The following is a 22,177-nucleotide window of genomic DNA, read 5'->3' on the forward strand; positions in this document are numbered from 1 at the left end:
GTAGCTCACAGCTCACCACCTCGTATAATGTTAAGAGATTGGTTTGACAAGAACGCCCATTTGTAAACCCGTGCTGGTTACTGCTGATGATGTTGTTGTCTTTAGCAAACTCTACGATATAGTCCCTTATCGCCTCCAGAAGTTTACATACTATCGATGTCAGACAGGCCTATAATTTCCCGGGACATGCCTCTGCCCTTTTTTTGAATATCGGTATCACGTTAGCTTTCCTCCAATCCCCTGTTACATTTCCTGTCATAATATTGTCAGCAAAGATCAGGAACAGTGGTCTAGATATAGTCTTACTAAGTTCTTTGAGTACTCTCGGATGTACGCCATCCGGGCCTGATGATTTATTTGTGTTAAATTTTATCCAGCCTTTCGCAAATTTCACCCTCTGTTAGCCATAGCGGCACGTCCTGTGTATTACTACTAACCATACAGTCATGGTCAGTGTACCCCTCCTTTTCCTGAGTAAAGACTGAGGAGAAAAATGCGTTCAGCACGGTTGCCTTTTCAGTGTCCTCTGTAACCATCCTCCCATCATCGTTAATTATGTGTGCAATATGCTCTGCCCTAGTTTTTTTGCTGTTGATATATTTAAAGAATTTCTTTTGGGTTCTTTTTACTATCCTCCGCTATTTGTCTCTCAAAGTTGATTTTAGCCATTTGATTTTGTATTTACTTATTTGCCTCCTTGTATTGCTTGAAAGCAGATACTGTGCCCTCTGATTTATATTTCTTGAAGGCCAATTTTTTCCCTTAAGTTTTTTTAACATTATGGTTTAGCCAGCCAGGTTTGGCTATTTCTCTTCTAAATTTATTTCGAATTGCACTGCGAGATGCATTTGTTTAATATGTTCCTAAAGCAATCCCATTTTTCCTCCGTGGTCAGTGTTCCCAGGGTTTGGACCCAGTTTACCCTTTCCATCGTGGAGCACAATTTGGGAAAGTTTGCCCTTCTGAAGTTTAGGGTTCTTAAGTTCCCCACTTGCCTTGTTATATTGTTATTTACGCTAAATGTGATCATCCTGTGATCGCTAGAGCCCAGGTTGTCCTGGACTCCTACCTCCGAGATTAGGTCTGGGTCATTAGTGATCAATAAATCCAGGACTGCATTTTCTCTAGTAGGAGAATCCACCAATTGAGACATGTAGTTGTCCTGTAAGGTTTCCATGAATAGACGGGCCTTCTGTGAGTGTGTAGTCCCCTCTTCCCAGTCAATCTCTGGATAATTGAAGTCCCCCAATACAATGACTGATCCCAGTTTTGCCACTTTTCCCAATAGTGATATAAATTCCAGCTCAACCTCCTCCCTTTGGTTGGGTGGCCTATAGCAAACCCACACAATTACTTTTACTTTTCTCTTTACTTTTCTCTTCTTCCCTGTGGAGTTCTACCCATACGGATTCTAATTCCATACTCATCCCTTCCGTAATATCACTCCTCTCTATCACCCTTACATTGTTCTTGACATAGAGACCTACCCCTCCCCCTCTTTTTCCTACCCTGTCCTTAGGGTACACCGAATACCCTTGGATATTGGCCAGCCAGTCATGTGAGGGGTCGAACCAAGTTTCCGTTATTCCCACAAGCTCTATGTCCTCCTCATGTACTAACATTTCCAACTCATCCATTTTTATTAGCTAGGCTCCTGGCATTAGCGCATACCCCTCTCAGTTTTTTGCAAGTTGATAGTGAATGGTGATTATTTTTATTCCTGTACGGTCTGAGGTTTTCCCGCACAGACCCCCCCCCCCCCCCCAATTGAAGTTATGGAACTACTGTCGCTGCTGACTTTAATACTGCCTTCTGTCCTTTGCTCCCTCCTGACTGACTCTACTTCTGAGCCCTCCCCCCAGTCTCCTAGTTTTAAAAGCCCCTCCAACTTGGTTGCCATCTTTCTCCCCAAAAGAGCTGTACCGTCCCCATTAAGGTGCAGCCCATCCTTCCTAAAGAGCCGGTAGCCGACTGAGAAGTCAGCCCAGTTCTCCATGAACCCAAACCCCTCCTTCCTACACCAATTCCTCTGCCACTTGTTAAGTTCCCTAATCTCCTTCTGCCTCTCCTGTGTGACTCGAGGTACTGGCAGTATTTCAGAGAAAACCACCTTGTTGGTCCTATTCCTCAATCTATTCCCCAAGTCCCTGCACCATGACCACTGGGTCATCCCCAGCCCCGCCCAATAATCTGTCTCCCCGATCCGCGATGTGCCGAACTCGAGCGCCCGGTAAACAACATACTGTCCGGCTACCGCGATCTTTTAGACAGATTGCCCTCTCTGTCCTCTTGATGATCGAGTCCCCAACTACCACAACCTGTCTAACCTTTCCTGAATCTCGGCCCCCCTTCTTCCTGGAGCCGCTACTCCCCTGGCAGCTGGAGGAGGGCGCCTGCTCCAGCACTGCCACCCCTGAGCTGATATCCCCCTCAACCTGCAACTTGGCAAATTTGTTAGGGTGTACCAACTCAGGACTGGCCTCCCTGGCACTCATCCCTCTACCCTTCCTAATTGTCACCCAACTGCCTACCTCTGACGCCTGTGTCTCCTCTACTCCTCCCACCTCTATACTGGCCCCTGCCAGCGCCTGATGGGTAATGTCCACTATGTTTTCTAGATCCAGGATCTGGGTTTCCAGATAAACAAGTCACACACATCATGCACAGCAGTATTCGTCCTCGATTGGTTCATCAAGGAACTAATACATGGAGCAAGAAGTGCACTGAGTGGCATCCCCAATCCTGTCAGACATTACCCTCTACTCTATGGGGATAATTAGTAACAACCTACTATTCCTTACCTACTCTACCTCTATCTGGTACTAAACCTGGGGTACTCGCCAGAATTGTGTCAATGTCCCAATAATTATGGACCTGACTGACTGTGTGTGTGTGTGTGTGTGTGTGTGTGTGTGTGTATGTATATGTATGTGTGTGTGTATATATAATATATAGTACAGACCAAAAGTTTGGACACACCTTCTCATTCAGAGTTTTTTCTTTATTTTCATGACTATGAAAATTGTAGAGTCACACTTCAAGAGGTAGTCACCTGAAATGGTCTTCCAACCGTTTTGAAGGAGTTCCCAGAGATGCTTAGCGCTTGTTGGCCCTTTTGCCTTCACTCTGCGGTCCAGCTCACCCCAAACCGTCTCGATTGGGTTCAGGTTCGGTGACTGTGGAGGCCAGGTCATCTGGGGCAGCACCCCATCACTCTCCTTCTTGGTCAAATAGCCCTTACACAGCCTGGAGGTGTGTTTGGGGTCATTGTCCTGTTGAGAAATAAATGATGGTCCAACTAAACGAAAACCAGATAGAATAGAATGCCGCTGCAAGATGCTGTGGTAGCCATGCTGGTTCAGTATGCCTTTAATTTTGAATAAATCCCCAACAGTGTCACCAGCAAAGCACCCCCCACACCATCACACCTCCTCCATGCTTCACGGTGGGAACCAGGCATGTAGAGTCCTTCTGTTCACCTTTTCTGCATAGCACAAAGACACAGTGGTTGGAACCAAAGATCTCACATTTGGACTCATCAGACCAAAGCACAGATTTCCACTTGTCTAATGTCCATTCCCTTATATTCTTTAGCCCAAACAAGTCTCTTCTGTGTGTGTGTGTGTAGATAGATGGGGGTATGTGTGTGTATATGTATGTATGTGTGTGTGTGCGTGTGTGCGTGTGTGTATTCATACATACACAGATCTCTATCTCTGCATTTTGAAAGTTTTCAATGTTTGTTTTTATAAATATACAAGTACGCAATTTTAGCATTTTTATTACATCTGCCTAGAATTCAGCTTTAGGTCAGTGTTAAATGTGTGATAGAGATGCCATACCTTGTATTCTGTAGGTACATGTCTTTGCCTGCATTGATGATTTTTTTTTTATTTTTTCCTCCTGCAGGGTAAAAGAAGAGATCAAAACTGCCTGATATTTAAGTCTCAGACGACATCTCTAGACCAATTGATTCTTATGGTCATATATTTTATATATGCCTTGTACAGTGATACTTATATAAAATAGAATGACCTACCCAGGCTAAATTAATATTGTTATATTGGATGGAGTGAGAAGAATTAGACCAGAAGAGCCTTCTTTCTTCCGCTTGTATGTTTAGGTATTAAGTCCTGTGCCCCACTTGTGTCATTTGGGCAGTGGTTTAATATTAAACTCAGCTCTGTTCTTAATGCAAGAAGCCTACATAAACCCTTTTCCTCTTTTTACACCATTTTGTCAGTAAAGGAGCACTGGTACAGTAGATTCTTTGTCTGATCTTGCTCCTGTTCAGTCAGCTCTTTTTATGCCTTGAAGGCTGCTACATCCTTTCCCAGGATCTGTTTGGTAAAAGGGGGGAGCCCAGGCGTCTTCCAGCTGAGTTAGTCATATATTCCTGGGATAGGGACATGCAGGTTCCCAATTCCTAGCACTCTTCAGGGATTCCCTGTTTGGACAATGCTGCTAAATTTACCCATTATAATGTTTTATGAAGCAAAAATTTTAGAAGAAATGGGGAAGCCTGCGCAGCAGTTACCTGTTACCTCAAAGGTTTTGCAATTTGGGTTTCTACTTTTAACCTTACTGTGGGAAATGCGGGTGGGGAGGGGGTGGGGGAAATGAAAGGAGATGCTTTAGGTTTATATGTTTTTTTTTTTTTCTTGTCATGGGGATTTTTTTTAATGGTTCTATTGTGGAGAAACTTTGTAATAAAACATTATACCAGGTGTTGTGGTGTATCCATTCTTTGAATCAGTCCAGACTGGTGGGTGCCATTTTTTTTTTTTTATATACTTTTTTTGTTTTGTATTTGTTACTGTAACATTCTGTATGAAAATTAGGTTGTCTTTTTTTTTTTTTTTTTTTTTTTTTTTTTTAACCATAATTTAGTCTCTGCATTAAGGCTAAAAAAAAATCCAATACCGGTTTCCCTCACCCACATCCCTAAACATTTACCAGAGATCTCCCAATCTAGTGCTATTCTTGTCTTCATCCCTGCTCTCTTCAGCTCTTACAAGAGGCTGTCAGAGCAGTGGGAGCCATTGGCTCCTGAACAGTCATTTGTCTGCTTTGCCAAATTTTAGGGATGTCTGAATCTGTTTGTTTCATGTGTGATGTTTGTGTGTGGTTAGGTTAACAGGTTAAGGGCCAACAGGTTGTGGGTAAATACTCTGCCCTTGTATGCATTTGAAGGTTAGTTAAATCTGTAGTTTTACTAAACTTGACTGCTTCAACAAATGGTGTTTATGCAGTCACATTAAATAAAACGGCAGTTTTGATCTTTGATAAAATATATTACTCTTTAGCTTTACTACTAAAACGTTGCTCAACAGTTAATTGGTCTCATACACACTGTAGCCAAATATATGGGCACACCTACATTACATGGCCAAAAGAATATAGATAACCCTCCAAATTGAATTCCAGTAAAAGTACTGTTAATTGCAAAGGCATTTCCAACTTTTGGGAGCTTTCAACTTTGCAGCGCTAGTTTGAAGGACCTGTTTTTGTTTCAACCTGACTGTGTTCTTGTACACAGTCAGATCCACAAAGACTGGGAAAGCTTGGTGTGAAGATATTTGAGTAGCTTGTACAACAGCACTGACCTCTGTGCTCATGAGCACCTTTGAGATGAATTGGAATTTCCGATTGCAAGCCAGGTCTTATGCTGGCCATACACTAGCTGAAAAATCATTAGAAAATCTGTAATTTGGTCCGTTCGTTTTTTTTTTTTTTTTTTTGTCCAGTTAATGTTCACAATCAGAAAATCGGTTTTAACTTTTCAGAGCCGAAAAATCGAAGGAACAGTTTGGAAAATTTTGCCGATCGAACAATAAATTGAAAGGTTAATGTGTTTCTCGCCCGAACTGTTTGCACTAGGCATATGTGACAAACTGAACGAAAAACTGATTCATTTATGTCCATTGAACGATTTATCCTTTGAAATTCGGTCATTACATGATGGCACGATCGTCTGCTCTCACGGCTGATTTTTCAAAAATGAGATTGAACAATTTTTCGGCTAGTGTATGGCCAGATTTACAGTCCAATGTCAGTACCTCAAATGCTGTTTTGGTTGAATACAAAATCCCGTGGAAAGTGAAGTCTGGCAGGATGGGTGGTCTTATTGATGCCCATGGTTTTAGAATGGCAGATTTAACAAGCTTATAAAGGTGGATAAAGGGGTCTACAGTCTTAGCTTTATAGTGCAAGATGGTTCTCAGTGGTTAGCAATGGGGCAGATTTAAAGTGATTGCAAAGGATCTGTATTTTTCCTTTTTTTTTTTCTATTTTAAATAGCGAACATTTTGTAGTGTTTACCTGCTCTGTGCAATAGTTTTGCATAGAGCAGTCTTGATCCCCCTCTTCTGGGGTCCCCTACAGAGTGCCCACCATAGCAAGCCGATTTTTATTTGGGTGTGCTCATGCAGGCTCACTCTCGAGCTGACTCTGTGTGTCTATAGATGCTGTGATTGATCGCATGGGGAGCCAATAGCTCTTGCTGCTTCCTCCATGGCAAGGGGGAAGAGAGCAGCTGCTCCCTGGAACATTGCTGGATAGAGATCGGGTAAGTATAAGGGGGCCCTGTGGCGTGAGAAGAGCTGCACATCAAAGTCTTTTTTTTTTTTTTTTTTTTTTAACCTTACAGAGAATGCATTTAGGTAAAAAAAACCTTAAGCCTTTACAACCACTATTATTTTTAAGGCCCCTTTTCACTCTGCCAGTGGATCTGTCTTCTCAGTATGGGTATTTCTCCACTGAGCAGGAAGATGCAGAAGTGGAGCAGACATGGACACAACCCACTGTCCTATGGAAATGAACTGCCTGTCCATTTCCATCCGACTGTCTTCTGATCAGATCCCCTGACGTCTGTTTTTAGCAGATCAGATGTCGCCTGGTATCAATGGAAACATGTCTGTTAACATCTGCCACTCCATACAGAGCAGGGGCTGGTCCAATCAGGCCTGCCTAAATACTGATAGGGGGACCCGATTGGTCCATCTGTCTGAAAGGGGTCTTAAGGAGTTGCTCACTGGGCGCTAGAGTGAAAAAATAGTTTATCAGTCAGACATTTGAGTACACTAGGCTTAATATTGGTCTAAAAATATTAACTGGTTTTCATGCATTTGGTTATATTAGTCATCTGAATACAACTTTGTTCTAAAACCTCCAAAAAGAAATGGTTGATCATAGGCTTAGATATTTCAGATTTGTATGAACTTTATGGAAGCATATTTTATCCTCCACAACAGTTCTTGGCATAAATGTGAAAAAATGTTTCATTTGTTCTTCAGTTAGGCTTAGTATGGTGCCTACAACATAATAAAATAAGTGTACTGTAGAGAATATTAATAAATCACATAATAAAGCCTCAGTTCTTCAAATGCCTTCATTCTCCAAAACCACTGGACTGCTTTACATGGAATAGCAAAAGGAATATAGCCCCTGTCTTATCTCTGGTTAGCCTCACGCAGCTGCTGTGCTCAATTTGTTACGGAGCTTGTTCTTTTTGGTGTGATAATTGAACATACCTCAGGGAAGTCATGAGACATTGTATACTGTATTGAATAGTGGTCACAAGATGGATATTTGCACTGTAAAGCTTGTAAATGCATTAATACAAGATTACTATGGAAACAAACATTTGTGGGAAAATATTTATGGCATGGATTTACTGTGTCCCAAAATATTTCCTTCAGTATAACCATTTAGACTCTTAAGTATATGTATATACGGTGATGTGCATCCAGTGGAATGTGACCCTAATTAGCTGTATGTATCAAAACTAGTGATCGACCGATTATCGGCTAAGCCAATATATCGAGGCCCGATATGCACTTTGCCCGATATGCCGGAATTGGCCTTTTGCTTTAACGATATTTTGGGAAAGTGCTTGTACTGGGGTGATGCCTGCAGCTAGAGGCATCACCCCAGTACCGGTGTCCATAGCCGACGGTTGGCTGTCTTGTAATGACAACCGATGCGGCTGAGAAGCCACTCTGCTGTCATTGCAAGGAGCGGGAGGGGATCCCCCCTCCCGCCGTCTTCCGTGGCTTGCCTGTGTCTCCTGTCCCACCGGGAGACCCGGGCATTGTACCGTTGCCGTCTGACCGGGTCTCCATCTGCACCGCCACCTTCTGACGGGGTCTCCATTTCTTTGAATTCGGAGCCGCCGAGTACCTGGAAGTGATGTCATGACATGACATCACTTCCGGGTACTGGCGGCGCCAAATTGAAAAAAGAAACGTAAAAGCGTTCAAAACGCCAAGTTTGGCTGTTTTTGAATGCTGTAAGAGCAGAGGAGGGGTTTGGGGTCTTTTAGACCCCCAGATCCCTCCACCACAGTACCTGTAGACATTAAAAGAAAAAAATATATATATGTATATCTATATCCAAAAATATCGGCCGATACCGATGTCAGATCACCAAAATATTGGTATCGGCAGTAAAAAAAAAAAAAAACTATCGGTCGATCAATAATCAAAACCCTCCATTAATGCTGAAGTTGTGTCCTTGGCCTGAATTTGGTGCTTACCATTGTTGCCTCCCCCCTCCGAAGATGCTTGTTGCCTGGCTTACTATGTTGGCCCACTAGCTTTAACACTCCCTAGACAATCTTATCGACTTACATCTTCCAGGTCTGCAACAGCTGCCTAAAGGCCCATACACACGATAAGAAAATCTGAAGGGAAAATTTGTCCGACGACCCATCTGCCGATTTTCGGATTGTTGGTATGGTGCTTTCCACAGCAGACTCCTACTTTTTGGCCGAAAAAATCCTGATGTGCAGGCTATAACATTTTTGTCGTCCGTAATACAACGTCCGATTTTTGTCTCCTTAGTACAGATTTTGACGGAAAAAAAAAAAAATCTTTAAGAGCAAGACTAGGCATGCTCATAGACGAAAGAACACATAGAAAGCAATCCAACACATGACATCACTTCTGAAGTAGAATTCTGTCCTACGGGAAAATTCGTATGAAAATAACCTCTTCGCTTTCCACATCAGACTAGCATGCCACAAAAAACGGACGACAGATCGTTCGATAATCTTATTGTGTGTACGGGGCTTTAATATATCCCTCCACAAAAGTTTCCATATAAACACGCTTTCCTAAACACTGAAGTGCAAAGATGTGACTTGAGCTTAAAGCCTGGTACACACTACTAGTTGATTTTCATTCAACCCAGCAGGGCTGAACGAAAAATAAACTGATTGCTTAGAAGGAGCCATTGTACTAACTATGCGATCTTCCCCCTTGTGCTATTGTGTTCTGACAAGTACTGGGTTAAAGGTCTTGCCCCTTTTTTTGTGAGTCACCATCTTTAAATACCTTGTGTGTGCGCATGTGTGCTAAGAGTCTTTTGGATCCTGAAGAGAAATGTGGCACATCTGCAACATGGGGTTTTACGCCAGTATATGGGACCTTGATATACCTCCAGCATTTGCAGAAGCTCCTCTCTGCAAGTGTGCTGCAGCACTAAAAAGGTTAGACACATTTAAAATAAATAGATATTCTCTGATTGTGGAGGAAAAGGGAAACCTGCTTTGTTTTTTTCTAATTGGAAAAAGTATGAAGATTAAAGCCTCGTACACACGATCAGCTTATCAGACTCATTGTGTTTTCATTTTTTGATGCATGCTAGTCTCATATGGAAAGTGGAGAGGTTACTTTCATATGAAAATTCTCTTACCACAGAATTCAACTTTCAATAGTGATGTGTTAAATTGTTTTGTATGTGTTCTTTAGTTTCCGAGCATGCCTAGTCTTGCTCTTATGATTTTTTTCGGACGCAAATCGTACTAATTAAACAAAAATCGGATGTTCACGTACAAACAATTTTATACCCTGCACATCCAGTTTTTGTTGTACAAAAATTTGTAATCGGCTGTCGAAAGCACTATACTAATGATCTGAAAATTGGCAGATCGTTCGTTGGACAAAATTTTACTTCCCATTTTCTTATCGTGTGTATGGGCCTTAAGAGTTCTAATGTTACAATGCAGGAGACAAAGCTTCTCTCTTATATATATATATATAAATGGGGCCTCTTCCTCCTTGTGTTTGGAATAAATTTTCTCTGAAAAGTTTGTTTGAAAGGAAAAAGAAAACTAAGCTATTTGTATCCAGCTATGGATTTTACAAAAACAGGATTACTTACCAATATTGTAAAACAGCACTGAGGAGGTGAGTGTGCTGCTGGTTTAAGAATGTGTATGAAGCTTGAAGTAAAACTTTAGGTAGCCCCTTCCATCTCCTAGGTATACTGCAAGCCCTTTGTCTTTGCTAAGATACTTACCAAGGCTCCTGTATGCAGTTAAACCAATGAGCTTGCAAAGCTTTTTATATGAGCAACTGGTTCAAAAGACTTGCCTCACTTACACTCTCTCCCAATAGAAGAGCTATTTTTTGGATAAAATGTGTATGCTTTTATCAGAAAGTTTCTGCAAGGATCGATGCTGTAACTGTGCAGGCTTATATGGTTGCCTCACTACCTTGTAGATGAAATTTGTATGAAGCCTGTACCAGATTTAGGGAAAATTACTTACAAACTTAATGGATAGCACAGGACAGCCCTGAAACCTGCCTGCAATGCTAGGCATATAACTACTCAATATTCCCAGGTTCTCTTTAAAGTTGTAGGCTCCAGGGTTTTTAATCAACAGCCCAATTTTTCTATTATGTTATTGACCCAGAACAAGTATTTAGCCAAGGGCATTCAGCTTCCGAATTGCATGCTTGGTCCAACAAGTCAGTATAGGATGACAGCACTAGAGCTTGTGTCTTCAAGTACCAGTCAGCTGCTAGATTGGATAATGGGCCATTCCTCACAGTTTACAAAATAAAATCATAAGGCCCCTTTCACACAGGCGGACTGTTCAGATCCGCCTGTCAGTTTTTTTGGCGGATCTGAATGGTCCCCAAATGCATCTCTATGGGGGGGAATCGGAGGTCAGTGGAGACATGTCCACTGACATCCAATCCGTCAAATCTGGACGGATGGAAACCCTATTTTCCATCCGTCCAGCGGATTGGATGGGACAGGACAGACGGTCGTTCCCATACGATTTCCCCCAGAGAGATGCATGGGGAACTGACAGCTGTGTCTCCGCACACAGCGCGGAGACACAGCTGTCATCCTGCTCAGCTGGGGATCGGTGGCTCGATCCCCCGCTGAGAAAAACGGAATCTGTCCAACGGCCGGATAGTGTGAAAGGGGCCTTACCCAGAAGCAGATAAAACTTGTAGTGTGAATAACTGATCCCCCCCCCCCCAAAAAAAAAAAAAAAACATCTAGGAAATAATTCCTGCCATCAGCCAATGTCAGCCTTTGAACATAAAATTTGTTGCAAAATCCAGTTAGGAAGATCTACACTACTAAATTATGAAGGTGTTGGATACAAGAAGCTAAAGTACTCTACCTAGTTTGTGTGCAGATCATATCAAAATGTAAAGTTATTAGTCCAAAAACGAATTGGTCACATGTATGAGTCTAACTGTAAACCCTCTATAGTTAGAATTGTAATGGGTGTGAATACCTTTAACTTGTTTGCTATTCCATAGTTGGAAGTAGTAAGTGACCCCCATTGGTGTTCAACGTGGTCACACAATCCTGAAGGTGTAGACTAGAATGGAGAGACTGGTTTAGTCAACCCATGCCTGACCTACACAAATATTACATGGAAGGACATAACCCAATACCAACCAGAAAATTGGTACAACAGGCTGGCCATATATGGTTCGAATATTGACCAGCTCAGCAGGAACCGGCCAAGATTCAAACTGTTAATGGGCAGGCTCAATGTACAAAATTGGTCAAGCAATTTGGTAATAACCAGCCTGCTCTCTAGCGATTATCCCCTGTCTTCCAGCAGAGACAGCTGCCTCTGCCAGGAGAAGACAATTGCTGATTTCCCCTGTCTGCTGCAAAAACCATGCAAGTTTAAGAAATTTGCACCATGTATGGCCAGCCTTAGCAACACAATGGAAGTCATTTTAAATGTGGAGGAACCATGAAATCCCACAACCTAGGTTTTCGTTGCAAAATTATTCCAATATCTTGTAAAATTACTTAACCTCAATTAACCTGTCCTATGCATAGAGCATAAATGAAATCTAGCTTTATCTTTACCATGGTCCTAAAATTCTTCCCTGACTAGTTTAATGCTTACCTGCCGTAAGGAGCAAAAGGCTTTTTAAACGCCTTTCATTAATTAACATACCTAAATCCCTGCTGGCTGAAGCCAAGGATGAAAAAGACATGGCTTCATGCATGATCAAATGAAGCAATACAAAAATAACGTTAGACATCTTGGAGTAAAGGGGATTAAAATTTATTTAAAATATCACAATGGAAAAAATAACAACTTAGGAAGTTAGAAAAGTCACCACAGAACCAGACCATAAAAAAAAGTATTTACAGGAAAACATTCTCGTTTCACATACACACCAGAAGAACTTTAGTAGGTTGTAGCATGGTGAATTCACAGCTCACACCCTGAGAAGGGAAAGTTTACCACGCTCAGCCACCTCTGAATAACTGGTTTCAGGGTCACTGCTTAGATTTTGGAATAAAGTCCACTTCTGGGAAAGCAGCCCCCTGCATCCACCTCATATTCCAACTAGTGTTGTCCTCAAAGCTACGATTGTCGATGGAACAGATCATGAGTTTCAGTCTGGATGATAGAGTTCACACCTTTACCGATCAGTCCTAAACCTCACCAGTACACAAGTTTTAGCTTTAACATAAGACATAATTAGGGTAGTGAAGATTTTCACGGAAGGGGGGACCAGAAACTTTTGGCACATAAAGGTCTGTTCACACCCTGCATAGGTTAGATACAGTACCCAGGGCTGTGGTGAATGACAGGTGTAAAAAGGGCTCAATGTAGTCTCTGATGGAGGATTCCCCCTGCTACTCCTCCTTGGGGGGCTCGGCAGCTGCCTCCTTACTGGGCTGGGGTTCATTCTGCTCAGCTGAGGTATCAGCTGGGGCAGCAGCAGGCTCAGGCTGAGTGACAGGAGCTTCTTCTGGGGCAGAGGCAGTACTGGCATCCTCAGGGGCGCTGGCGGGCTCTGCTACATTTTCACTTTCTGGTTCCTCAGCTTTAGCAACATTTTCTTCCTTGGGGGAAGCAGCCTCCTCTCCAGCTGGGCTCTCCTCTGCAGTAGCATCAGCAGCCTCCTTTTTGTTTTTGCGGAATGGCAGCTTGAAGGGCTTCTTGAAGAACTTCTTTTTCTTTCCCTGCTTTCCTGGGGGCTCCTCTGGCTTGGCATCTCCATTGGCAGGTGGGGCTTGTTCAATCGTCTCCCCAGATCCCGCCTCCTCGGCAACTGGCTCCGCAGAGCCATTGGATTCAGCAGCGGCATCCCCATTCGGCTTCTGCACAGCATCCCCGTTTGTCTTCACATGCCCATTTTCCTGTACAAAGATGAAACATTGGTTTATTAGGGAGGGGTTTTTTTTTTTCTTTTTTTTTTTTAAATATCTAACCATCCTAGCTGCTGGCAGTCTGATTTGTACAGAATGAAGTCACCAAGGGGATGTTCAGTGACCCAATTCTTTATTAAAAGTCCAAAAGATTCCCAAAAAAAAAAAAAAAGTCCCTTCAATCATTCTCTCGGGTATCTGATCCAAACAGCTGATGCTAACCACACCCCTCCATCAGACTATACAGCTCATCAGTATGGCACATCAGTCACAAGAACCATCCCCCCCCCCCCCCCCCAATCAGACTACAGATCCTCAACACCCCTACAATCCATATTCCTCAATCAACTACAGCTCATCACTAAGGTACATCAGCCACAAGTCCCCCCCCCCCCCCAATCAGTCACAAGAAGACCCCTCCTTACACTCCACACCCCTCCATCAGACTACAGATCAGCAAGATGCCCTGCATTTCACACCCCTCCATCAGACTACAGATCATTATGATACCCTGCATTTTACATTCCTCAAACTACAAGATCAAGATCTGCATTTCACACCCCTCCATCAGACTACAGATCATTATGATCCCCTGCATTTTACACCCCTCCATCAGACTACAGATCATTATGATCCCCTGCATTTTACATTCCTCAAACTACAAGATCAAGATCTGCATTTCACACCCCTCCATCAGACTACAGATCATCATGATCCCCTGCATCGCACACCCTTCTATCAGCCTATACAGCTGATCGGTCACATGAAGACCCCCCTCCCCTGCATTCAAGCAGCGATCCCCCCCACCATAGCAGATTGCCTCCATATAAATGATCAGACAGCACGTAACAGGTCACGTACTGCCCCAAAACAAGGCGACAAAGCCCCCCCACGTCTACAGACAGTCGACGCGCCCAAATGACAGCCAGCCATCCACTTGTAGATGGGTATCAGTCAGGAATTTACCTGTTCTGCTGCTTTGTTCGCTGTAGCGGTCTCTGCGTTCTGGCTCTTGGACTCGATGCTACCCATGATTGACAAGCAAGTTCGCTAAAACTGTATCCGAAGGGAGAAGAAAAATAAAAAATACAAATCTTTCCAACCCAGCCTCAGCTCCTAGAGCTATCTGCACCGCTCCCCTTCTGCACCGATATCTCGCTTTGCGCTCTTTATCCTCCCTCCTCTTTTTTTATATAGCGGTGTCGGGCAAGGAGGCAGCCAATCAGAAAGGCGCGCTGACCGATAAGAGGCACGGCTAAGCCAATGGGGCCGGTGAGGGGGGTAGGGGCGTGGTGTTCCTGTTGCACTGGATACAGCGCTCAGGGCTGTGCTAGCGTGGTTTGGGCTACAGAGTGTGGACATGGCTGAGGATAGGAGGAGAGGGACTATAGTTAGGGGGCCATGTCTGAATTCACTTACTAAAAACAGGGCTAGCTAATGAATTAGAACGGTAAGTCACACGTGTGGTGAGAGGACGTGACAAACGTTCGCAAAGTTGTGAGGAAAAGTAACATGAGAGGAATGGGGTGCTGGTCACACAGTTGTCGTGTGTGGAAAGTTGGAGGGGGGGAGGGGATGTTTAGTGGGCGTCCTGGCAGCATTTGTAGGGTTAACCTGGGAAGATACGAGATATGCATTCCTAAGACAGGACATTTCCTGTGTGTTCCTTCTGTCTGTGGGACAGGCTCAGCTTCCAACATATAAACTCTTCATTCCAACAGGAAATATATACAGTATATAGCACTCGTGTTCCAGCACCAGTCCACATACTGTACAGAACTACGTGCTAAGGCCTCATGCACACAGGGCGTAAAAAACAACCAGCGGCTGTAAAAACGCACTTTCAGAAGCATTTTGTATTGGCGTTAAGGCGTGTTCGGCAGCGTTTCTCTGCCTTCTTCTATTTCCCACTCTCAAATCCAATAACTACAGCTTTAAAAAAAACACCTGACGCGGTTTAACGCTGTATACAGCGTTAGCATGCCTTTAGCCGCTTTTACAGCTATAAACAAAAAGAAGGGCACACCGACCTAGCGCATTATCCTCAATAATGGCTTTATTAATAAAACATAAAAAATGTCTACTCACAAACAGAGGTGGAAATCAGTCATATCAAAACCAAATGTTTGAGTATCAGGAGTAGTCCACGCGAGTGTCCATTGTCCTAATCGGATGACGGCTGACGCGTTTCCAAGCTTAGCCTTTACCTGAGAGCCCTCAGCATGGACTACTCCTGACACTCAAACATTTGGTTCTGATATGACTGATTTTCACCTCTGTTTGTCAGTAGCCATTTTTATTTTTTATTACTAAAGCCATTATTGAGGATAATGCGCTAGGTCGGTGCGCCCTTTTTTGTTTTTGTTTGCAGTATTTTCGGACTACCCCAGTCCTTTAGGGAAGCAAGACCTTAGCCATTCAAGATGCCATATGTGAGTCCCTTGAGAGGAGGGAGCTTGGATTCCGAGCGCAGGAGAAAGGTGCTTTATACACCATATCGTTTTGGAGTTTTTACAGCTATAACGCTGCTTTTCCTGAACCAACAAAATGGCCCCTACTCCCACCTATAACTGGCCTTCACAGCAAAGAGCACATGGAAGGGCAACACATGCAAGACAAAACCAGAAAAATTCCCAGCTCAACTCCCTAAGGCCCCTTTCACACGGGGGCACCGCCTGACGGAGTCCGTTCTGCTCAGCGGGGTTTGATCCGCCGATCCCCACTGAGCAGGTGGATGACAGCTCCGTCTCCGATCTGTGTGCAGAGATGGAGCTGTTAGATCCCCGCTGTCCTCTATGGGGAGATTGGATGAGAACGGACCGCCTGTCTGTTCTCATCCGATCCTCCAGATGGATGGAAAATAGGGTTTCCATGCGTCCGAATTTCACGGACAGGATCAGATCGGATAGCAGCGGGTGTCAGCGGAGATGTCTCCGCTGACACCCACTGCCCCATAGGGATGCATGGAGCATCTGATCAGGTCCGCCTGAAAAACTGACAGGCGGATCGGATCACCCGTGTAAAAAGGGCATTACCAGTATGCTTACAAACCGAATTAACCTAACAGTATGCATTAAAAACAGGGGTTTAGTTAGCACACATTTGCAAATGCATGCGTAAGCTGCAGGGCCACTTCATGGCACCCTGTATTACCTACAGTCCTAACTCCTTTACATCTATAAGAGTCTCCACAGTGGAAGCACATGCATTCTAATGGATAGATAGGGGGTAGGTGGGCCTGGAGGTAGCCCAACCCTCCTTAAAGGCACAGGGGCACACTGGACGCCCAGCTCATAGCACAATGGCAGCGAAGGCATCCATTGTGTCCACTCACCAGTATACATAAACAACAAACAAAATGGCCCATGCCCCCACCTATTACTAGCCTTCATAGCAAAGAGCACATGGAAGGGGAACGCATGCAAGACAAAAATCAGAAAAATTCCCAGCTCAATTCACCAACCACTTTGCTTACCAACAGAACTAACCTGTCAAACAGTATGCGTTAAAAACAGGGGCTTAGTTAGCACACATTTGCAAACACGTGTAAGCTGCAGGGCCACTTCAAGGCCCCCTGTATTACCTGCAGTCCTAACTCCTGTAAATCTATGAGAGTCTCCACAGTGGAAGCACATGCACTCCAATGGATAGATAGGGAGCAGGGGAGCCTGGAGGGAGCCCAACCCTCCTTAAAGGCACTTAGTGTCACAGTTGACACCCAGCTCATAGCACAATGGTAGCAATGCCGGCCGCTCCGAGGTCGCGGCGCGCTGCTCGCACCGCGACCTCGGAGGTCGCCCCTGGAAGTCGGATCGCCCCAGTGTGAACGGGGCCTGAAACATTAACTAAATGACAACATAAAAGTGATACTAAAGTCTAGTTTTTTTTTTTGTTTACAAATAACAAACATGTATTACTAACCAGTTCTGCGCAGTTTTTTTGTACAGAGCAGCCCCGATCCTCTTCTTCTCGGGTTCCTCACTGGCACTTTTGACCCCTTCCCCCTGCCGAGTGCCCCCACAGCAAGCAGCTTGCTATGGGGGCATCTGAGCTAAGCCGCAGCTCTGTGTTTCCATTCCCCTCTCTTTCCTCACTGGCTTTGTTTGACAGCAGCAGGAGCCATTGGCGCCCGCTGCTCTCTCAGTCAATGAGGAGGGAGAGTCCCGGACAGCCAAGCCTCTGTGCAACATCACAGGATCAATATGGGGCCCTGGTAAGTTTGAGGGGAATGCATAGAATGACTGCCTTAAAGCGGAGTTCCACCCAAAAGTGGAATTTCCACTCATCTGCTGCCTCACCCCCTCCGGGGCCACATTTGGCACCTTTCAGGGGGGGAATGGGTACCTGTTTTTGACAGCTACCCTTTGCCACTTCCGGGAAACAGCGCCGGGGCACCGCCCCTCGGAAGTTCCCCTTTCTCCTTTCCCTGCCACTGAGCCAATGAGAATACGCAGCATGCTTCGCACATGCGCAGTAGGGAATCAGTTGTCAAGCCGAAAGGCTTCATTGCCGGCTCCCCTAAAGTGAATTGCCGCGGCCGATCTGAAAAGGGGCTGGAGTGTTGACATTGCGGTCTCCCTGAACAGGTAAGTGTCTATATAATAAATGTCAGCAGCTACAGTATTTGTAGTTGCTGACTCCTAATTTTTTTTTTCCACAGCTGGAACACTGCTTTTAGAATCACTTTATTGTCATTATCTAAATGGTAAATTTGAATTGGAGCCAATTACAGTGGAGTATTTAAAAAAAAATGAATTGGGGGATTGGAATTCTGCTTTAAGATCCTCATAGACATCAGGTCAATATTAATCATATGTCAACAGGACTACCGTGGCCAGTTCAACCAATTTTAAGGGGAGAATCAATTGAAGACAAGATATTTGCACTAAGCGCTTTTTCGGAGGCTGCACACCCCAAAAAAACATTAAAGAAAAACAAGAGAAAAATTTCTCCAGGGTTTTTTTTTAGCAGGAATTCATTCCAAAGGACAAGTATTTATAAAAGCACAAAATATTCTTTTATTTTACAATTCAGTTATGAAATAGGTTTTCAAAGAATACAAGTATGAGCTTTGGTTTACAAAAATATTGATAAAATGATATCCAACAGCGAAGAAAAAAACATGCATAGTTACAAACGGATACTACAGTATATTGACCCCGACGCATTTCGACCATAAAGCAGGTGTAGTGGTCTTCTTCCGGGGGGGTATTTTTACATCTGCAGAGTATACAAACATTATTAGCAATTTATATATGCATTTCTGTGTTTGGTTTCAGAAAAGGATAATTATATTTGCCGCTAATGGACAAAAAGAAGAGTTTGTAACCAGAGATGTTGATCAGGTATATTCACCAGAAAGTCCACGGGGCTCGTAAGGCATCTGTAAGAGAGAAGTGGTTTACGAGTGATCACACTTAAGGCTGGGCAAAATTCCACAAGAAACACACACCTACAACCTTGCCACTCCCTTATGAGGTAACTAAATTAGTAGTTGGGTAGAGTACCCCAATTGTTATCATAGTGAAAAAATTTTTAATTAATAAGTATCATATTATTTAAATGTAAGATGGGAAGGCCCAGAGGTGCCATCTAAGTGATCAAGATGTACCGAAGCTTTCACAATATTATTTAGTTCAATCGTAAATCATAATAGTAGATCAATAATTAATAAAAATTGGAAGTGGGCTGGGTCAAGCAAATAATGAAGTGATGTTGATGTGCTCGGTGTTGGAAAAAAATTTGAATCGGAGCCAATTACAGTGGAGTGTTTAAAAAAAAATGAATTGGGGGACTGGAACTTTGCTTTAAGATCCTCATAGACATCAGGTCAATATTAATCATATGTCAACAGGACTACCCTTGCAGTTCAACCAATTTCAAGAGGAGAATCAATTGTTTCCCCAAGATAGGTAAATACTAGAGCTGATGTGAACTCCAGTCCTGCCACACCTTGAGTATGCCATCTGGTTTTGGTCACCAGTCCTCGGGAAGGACATAATTGAGATCGAAAGATTTCAAAAAGGGCAACAAAGCTAAAGAACTAATAGAAGAAGCTCTCACGCTAGAAGGGAATACAATAAATTGTATATACAGTAAATGTGAAAAACACAATACATGTAAATATGCTGCAGCTTTAAAATTATACCATATATCATAAAGTGAAAATATATCTCAACTAGCTGCACAATACACCCACAAATAAGTGAATGAATGAATGAATAAGTAATTCATAAGCGCTGTGCTGAAGCCGGAAGCTGTGTCTGTGGCGGAGGAGAAGCAGGAGCAGCGAGGGAGCTGAGTGCAAGGAAGAGGAGGAGCTTCGGGTGACACGTGCGGGGGGAGTCGGGTGTGGGGACCTCTGGGGGACTGGTGACTAGTGAATGGGCGGCGGCGGTAGCGGAGGACGGTCAGGAGGAGAGAAGGATCAACAGCAGTAGGGATGTGAGTAGGTGACTGTATATACTGGTACTGTAAGATACTTTATACTGTCACTATGACTTTAAGATAAAACTGCAACTAGGTGTATAAAGTGTACCTTGCAGCTGGGAGTACTTTTCGACTGAGTACCTTGCGGCAGGGACTGGGTGTAACCGTGTGACTAGGACTACCTTGCTTCTGCGTGTAACCTTAGTGACTGCATGTAGCCTTAGCGACTAGGTGTAACCTTTCCTACTGGGTATTAGCGACTGGGTGTAACCTTAGCGACTGGGTGTTATGGACTATGTGTAAACCTTAGCGACTAAGGAGTAAGTTATCGTCTGGTAGTAACCTCAGTGCCTGGGGAGCTACTGTGGCGACTGAGACCGGATAAACCTTGTGACTGGGAGTACCTTTAACGACTGGTGGTTAACCCTAGCGACTAGGGGACCTAGTGACCGGGAACACACGGTGACATTGTGACTGGAGAGCACCTTAGGCGACTGGTGAGTATCTTAGGGTGACTGGTGAATACTCTAAGGTTAGTACCAGGGGAGATAAAGGTAGTGTAGCTAAGGAATAGCAGGTATCCTAAATTTTCCCCCCATAGAGTAGTGGGTAATAATGTCCGACAGGATTGTGGATGCCACTCAGTGCACTTTTTGCTGCATGTATGCGTTCCTTGATGGACCAATCGAGGGCGAATACTGCTGTGCAAGATGTGAGCGACTTGTTTCTCTGGAAGCCCAGATCCTGGATCTGGAAAACAAGGTTGCAACACTGCGTAGCTTTAACAACCTGGAAAGAAGGTCCCCCCTTTGAAAAAGTCGGATGTGACGAAACGCTTCAGTGCGTGGCTACGCGGCACACTGGAAGAGTGATCGGGTGAGCGGAGGTGTTTCTCGAAAGTCGGGCTCGCCAGCGTGGAGGTGGTGAGGACTGAGGGAGCACCCCCGACCTCTTGTATTTTATATGCGCTGATGTTTTTTATACCTTGTGAGTGTAACTTACATTGGGTTTATTAATTAATAAACACTTAGTTGAAACTGTAGTGCACTAGTGGGTCTCTCTTCTTCTGTTGGCTTTAGTGAGCAATCTAAAGAGGTTCTCATTGAATAGAACGGAGGTTCAAACTGCGCTTGTGGCCCTAACCATGAAAATGGGGGGCAACTTTATGGGGTGAGTTGCCAGCTGATGGGAGTGGAATCACTGAGGTGGAGGATTTCGTGGTGACCCAATATTTAGCATGGAACTTTTATTATCTGATCACCAATCACTTAATTGATCACAGTGGATTGAATGTAGACTTTTTAGTTGCACTTATGTGGTTTTGTGCACGATTTAACCAATCCCTGCTTATCTACTGTCACTTTATATCTTTTATGAATTACTTATTCCTTTCATTCACTTTTTTATGGGTGTATTGCGTAGCTAGTTGAGATATATTTTCACTTTATGATATAAAGCTAAAGAAGGGTCTGGAGGACTTCGGTTATGCAGAAACAAAAAAAAAAAAATTGGGCCCCTGGGCAGTTTAAAGCAAAGCTCCACCTAAAAGGGTCAGTCCCCCTTTAAGCCCTCCTCTTCACAAAAATGGCACTTTTTTTAGGAGAGGGGGGTGCAGCCTGCAGGTACCTGGTTTTGACAAGTACCCACTCCCACTTCTGCTCAGATCACCTACGCGATCCTAGCAGAAGTTCTCTTTCCCCTCCCTCCCTGCAGTCTTCTGGGACAAACACACTGGTGTCTTGGCCGTCGTATCCTTGTGCTCAGGAACGGTGGTCTCCATATGTGAGTTATGGCTTTTTATTTTTACATGTACATGTTACATAGTTACATAGTAGATGAGGTTGAATAAAGACAATAGTCCATCCAGTTCAACCTGTGTAGGTGTGTGTGGCTGTAATCATCTCTCATGCCCCTGAATGTTCTGATCCTTGAGATGTACGTCTAAGAGTCTTTTGAAAGCCACCATACTTCCCGCAGAAACCACCTCTTGTGGTAGAGAATTCCACAATCTTGTAGCCCTCACAGTAAAGAACCCCCCACGTTGCCTGAGGTTAAAACGCTTCTCCTCTAATCGCACTGTATGCCCTCGAGTCCTCGTGCAATCCCTTCGACTGAACAGCTTTTTTTCTAAGCTGAGATCCCCATTGAGATATTTGTAAATTGCTATCATGTCCCCCAGATATTTGTAAATTGCTATCATGTAATTTATATATATTTTTTAATAAATACTGCACTATATTGGCGCTTCTGGCTCAGTTTTGTGAGCTTTTTATGCAGCCCACCCAGGATTTGGCTACAGTATGAGCGGGTTTAC

The 22,177-nt window shown here is 43.8% G+C and overlaps 2 protein-coding genes across 2 annotated transcripts in view; one reads left to right on the forward strand and one right to left on the reverse strand.

Annotated features, from left to right (window-relative positions):
- The window catches only part of HDAC1 (histone deacetylase 1), a 52,150-nt gene extending 47,556 nt beyond the window's left edge, over window positions 1-4,594 (forward strand). The window contains exon 14 of the mRNA XM_082248445.1: window positions 3,910-4,594. Coding sequence (XP_082104571.1) covers window positions 3,910-3,937 — 28 coding nt within the window. The 3' untranslated portion in view covers window positions 3,938-4,594. The remainder of the gene's footprint in view (window positions 1-3,909) is intronic.
- A 7,721-nt stretch (window positions 4,595-12,315) lies between these two features.
- MARCKSL1 (MARCKS like 1) lies at window positions 12,316-14,608 on the reverse strand. Its single transcript, XM_082246765.1, has 2 exons — window positions 14,401-14,608; window positions 12,316-13,425 (listed from the first exon to the last, which is right to left on the reverse strand). Exons 1-2 carry the CDS (start codon window positions 14,464-14,466, stop codon window positions 12,919-12,921), a joined length of 573 nt encoding a protein of 190 aa, XP_082102891.1. The 5' UTR covers window positions 14,467-14,608; the 3' UTR covers window positions 12,316-12,918.
- Between the last annotated feature and the right edge of the window lie 7,569 nt (window positions 14,609-22,177).

This window comes from Pelophylax lessonae, assembly GCF_965119305.1.
Source record: "Pelophylax lessonae genome assembly, chromosome: 2".
Taxonomy (NCBI): domain Eukaryota; kingdom Metazoa; phylum Chordata; class Amphibia; order Anura; family Ranidae; genus Pelophylax; species Pelophylax lessonae.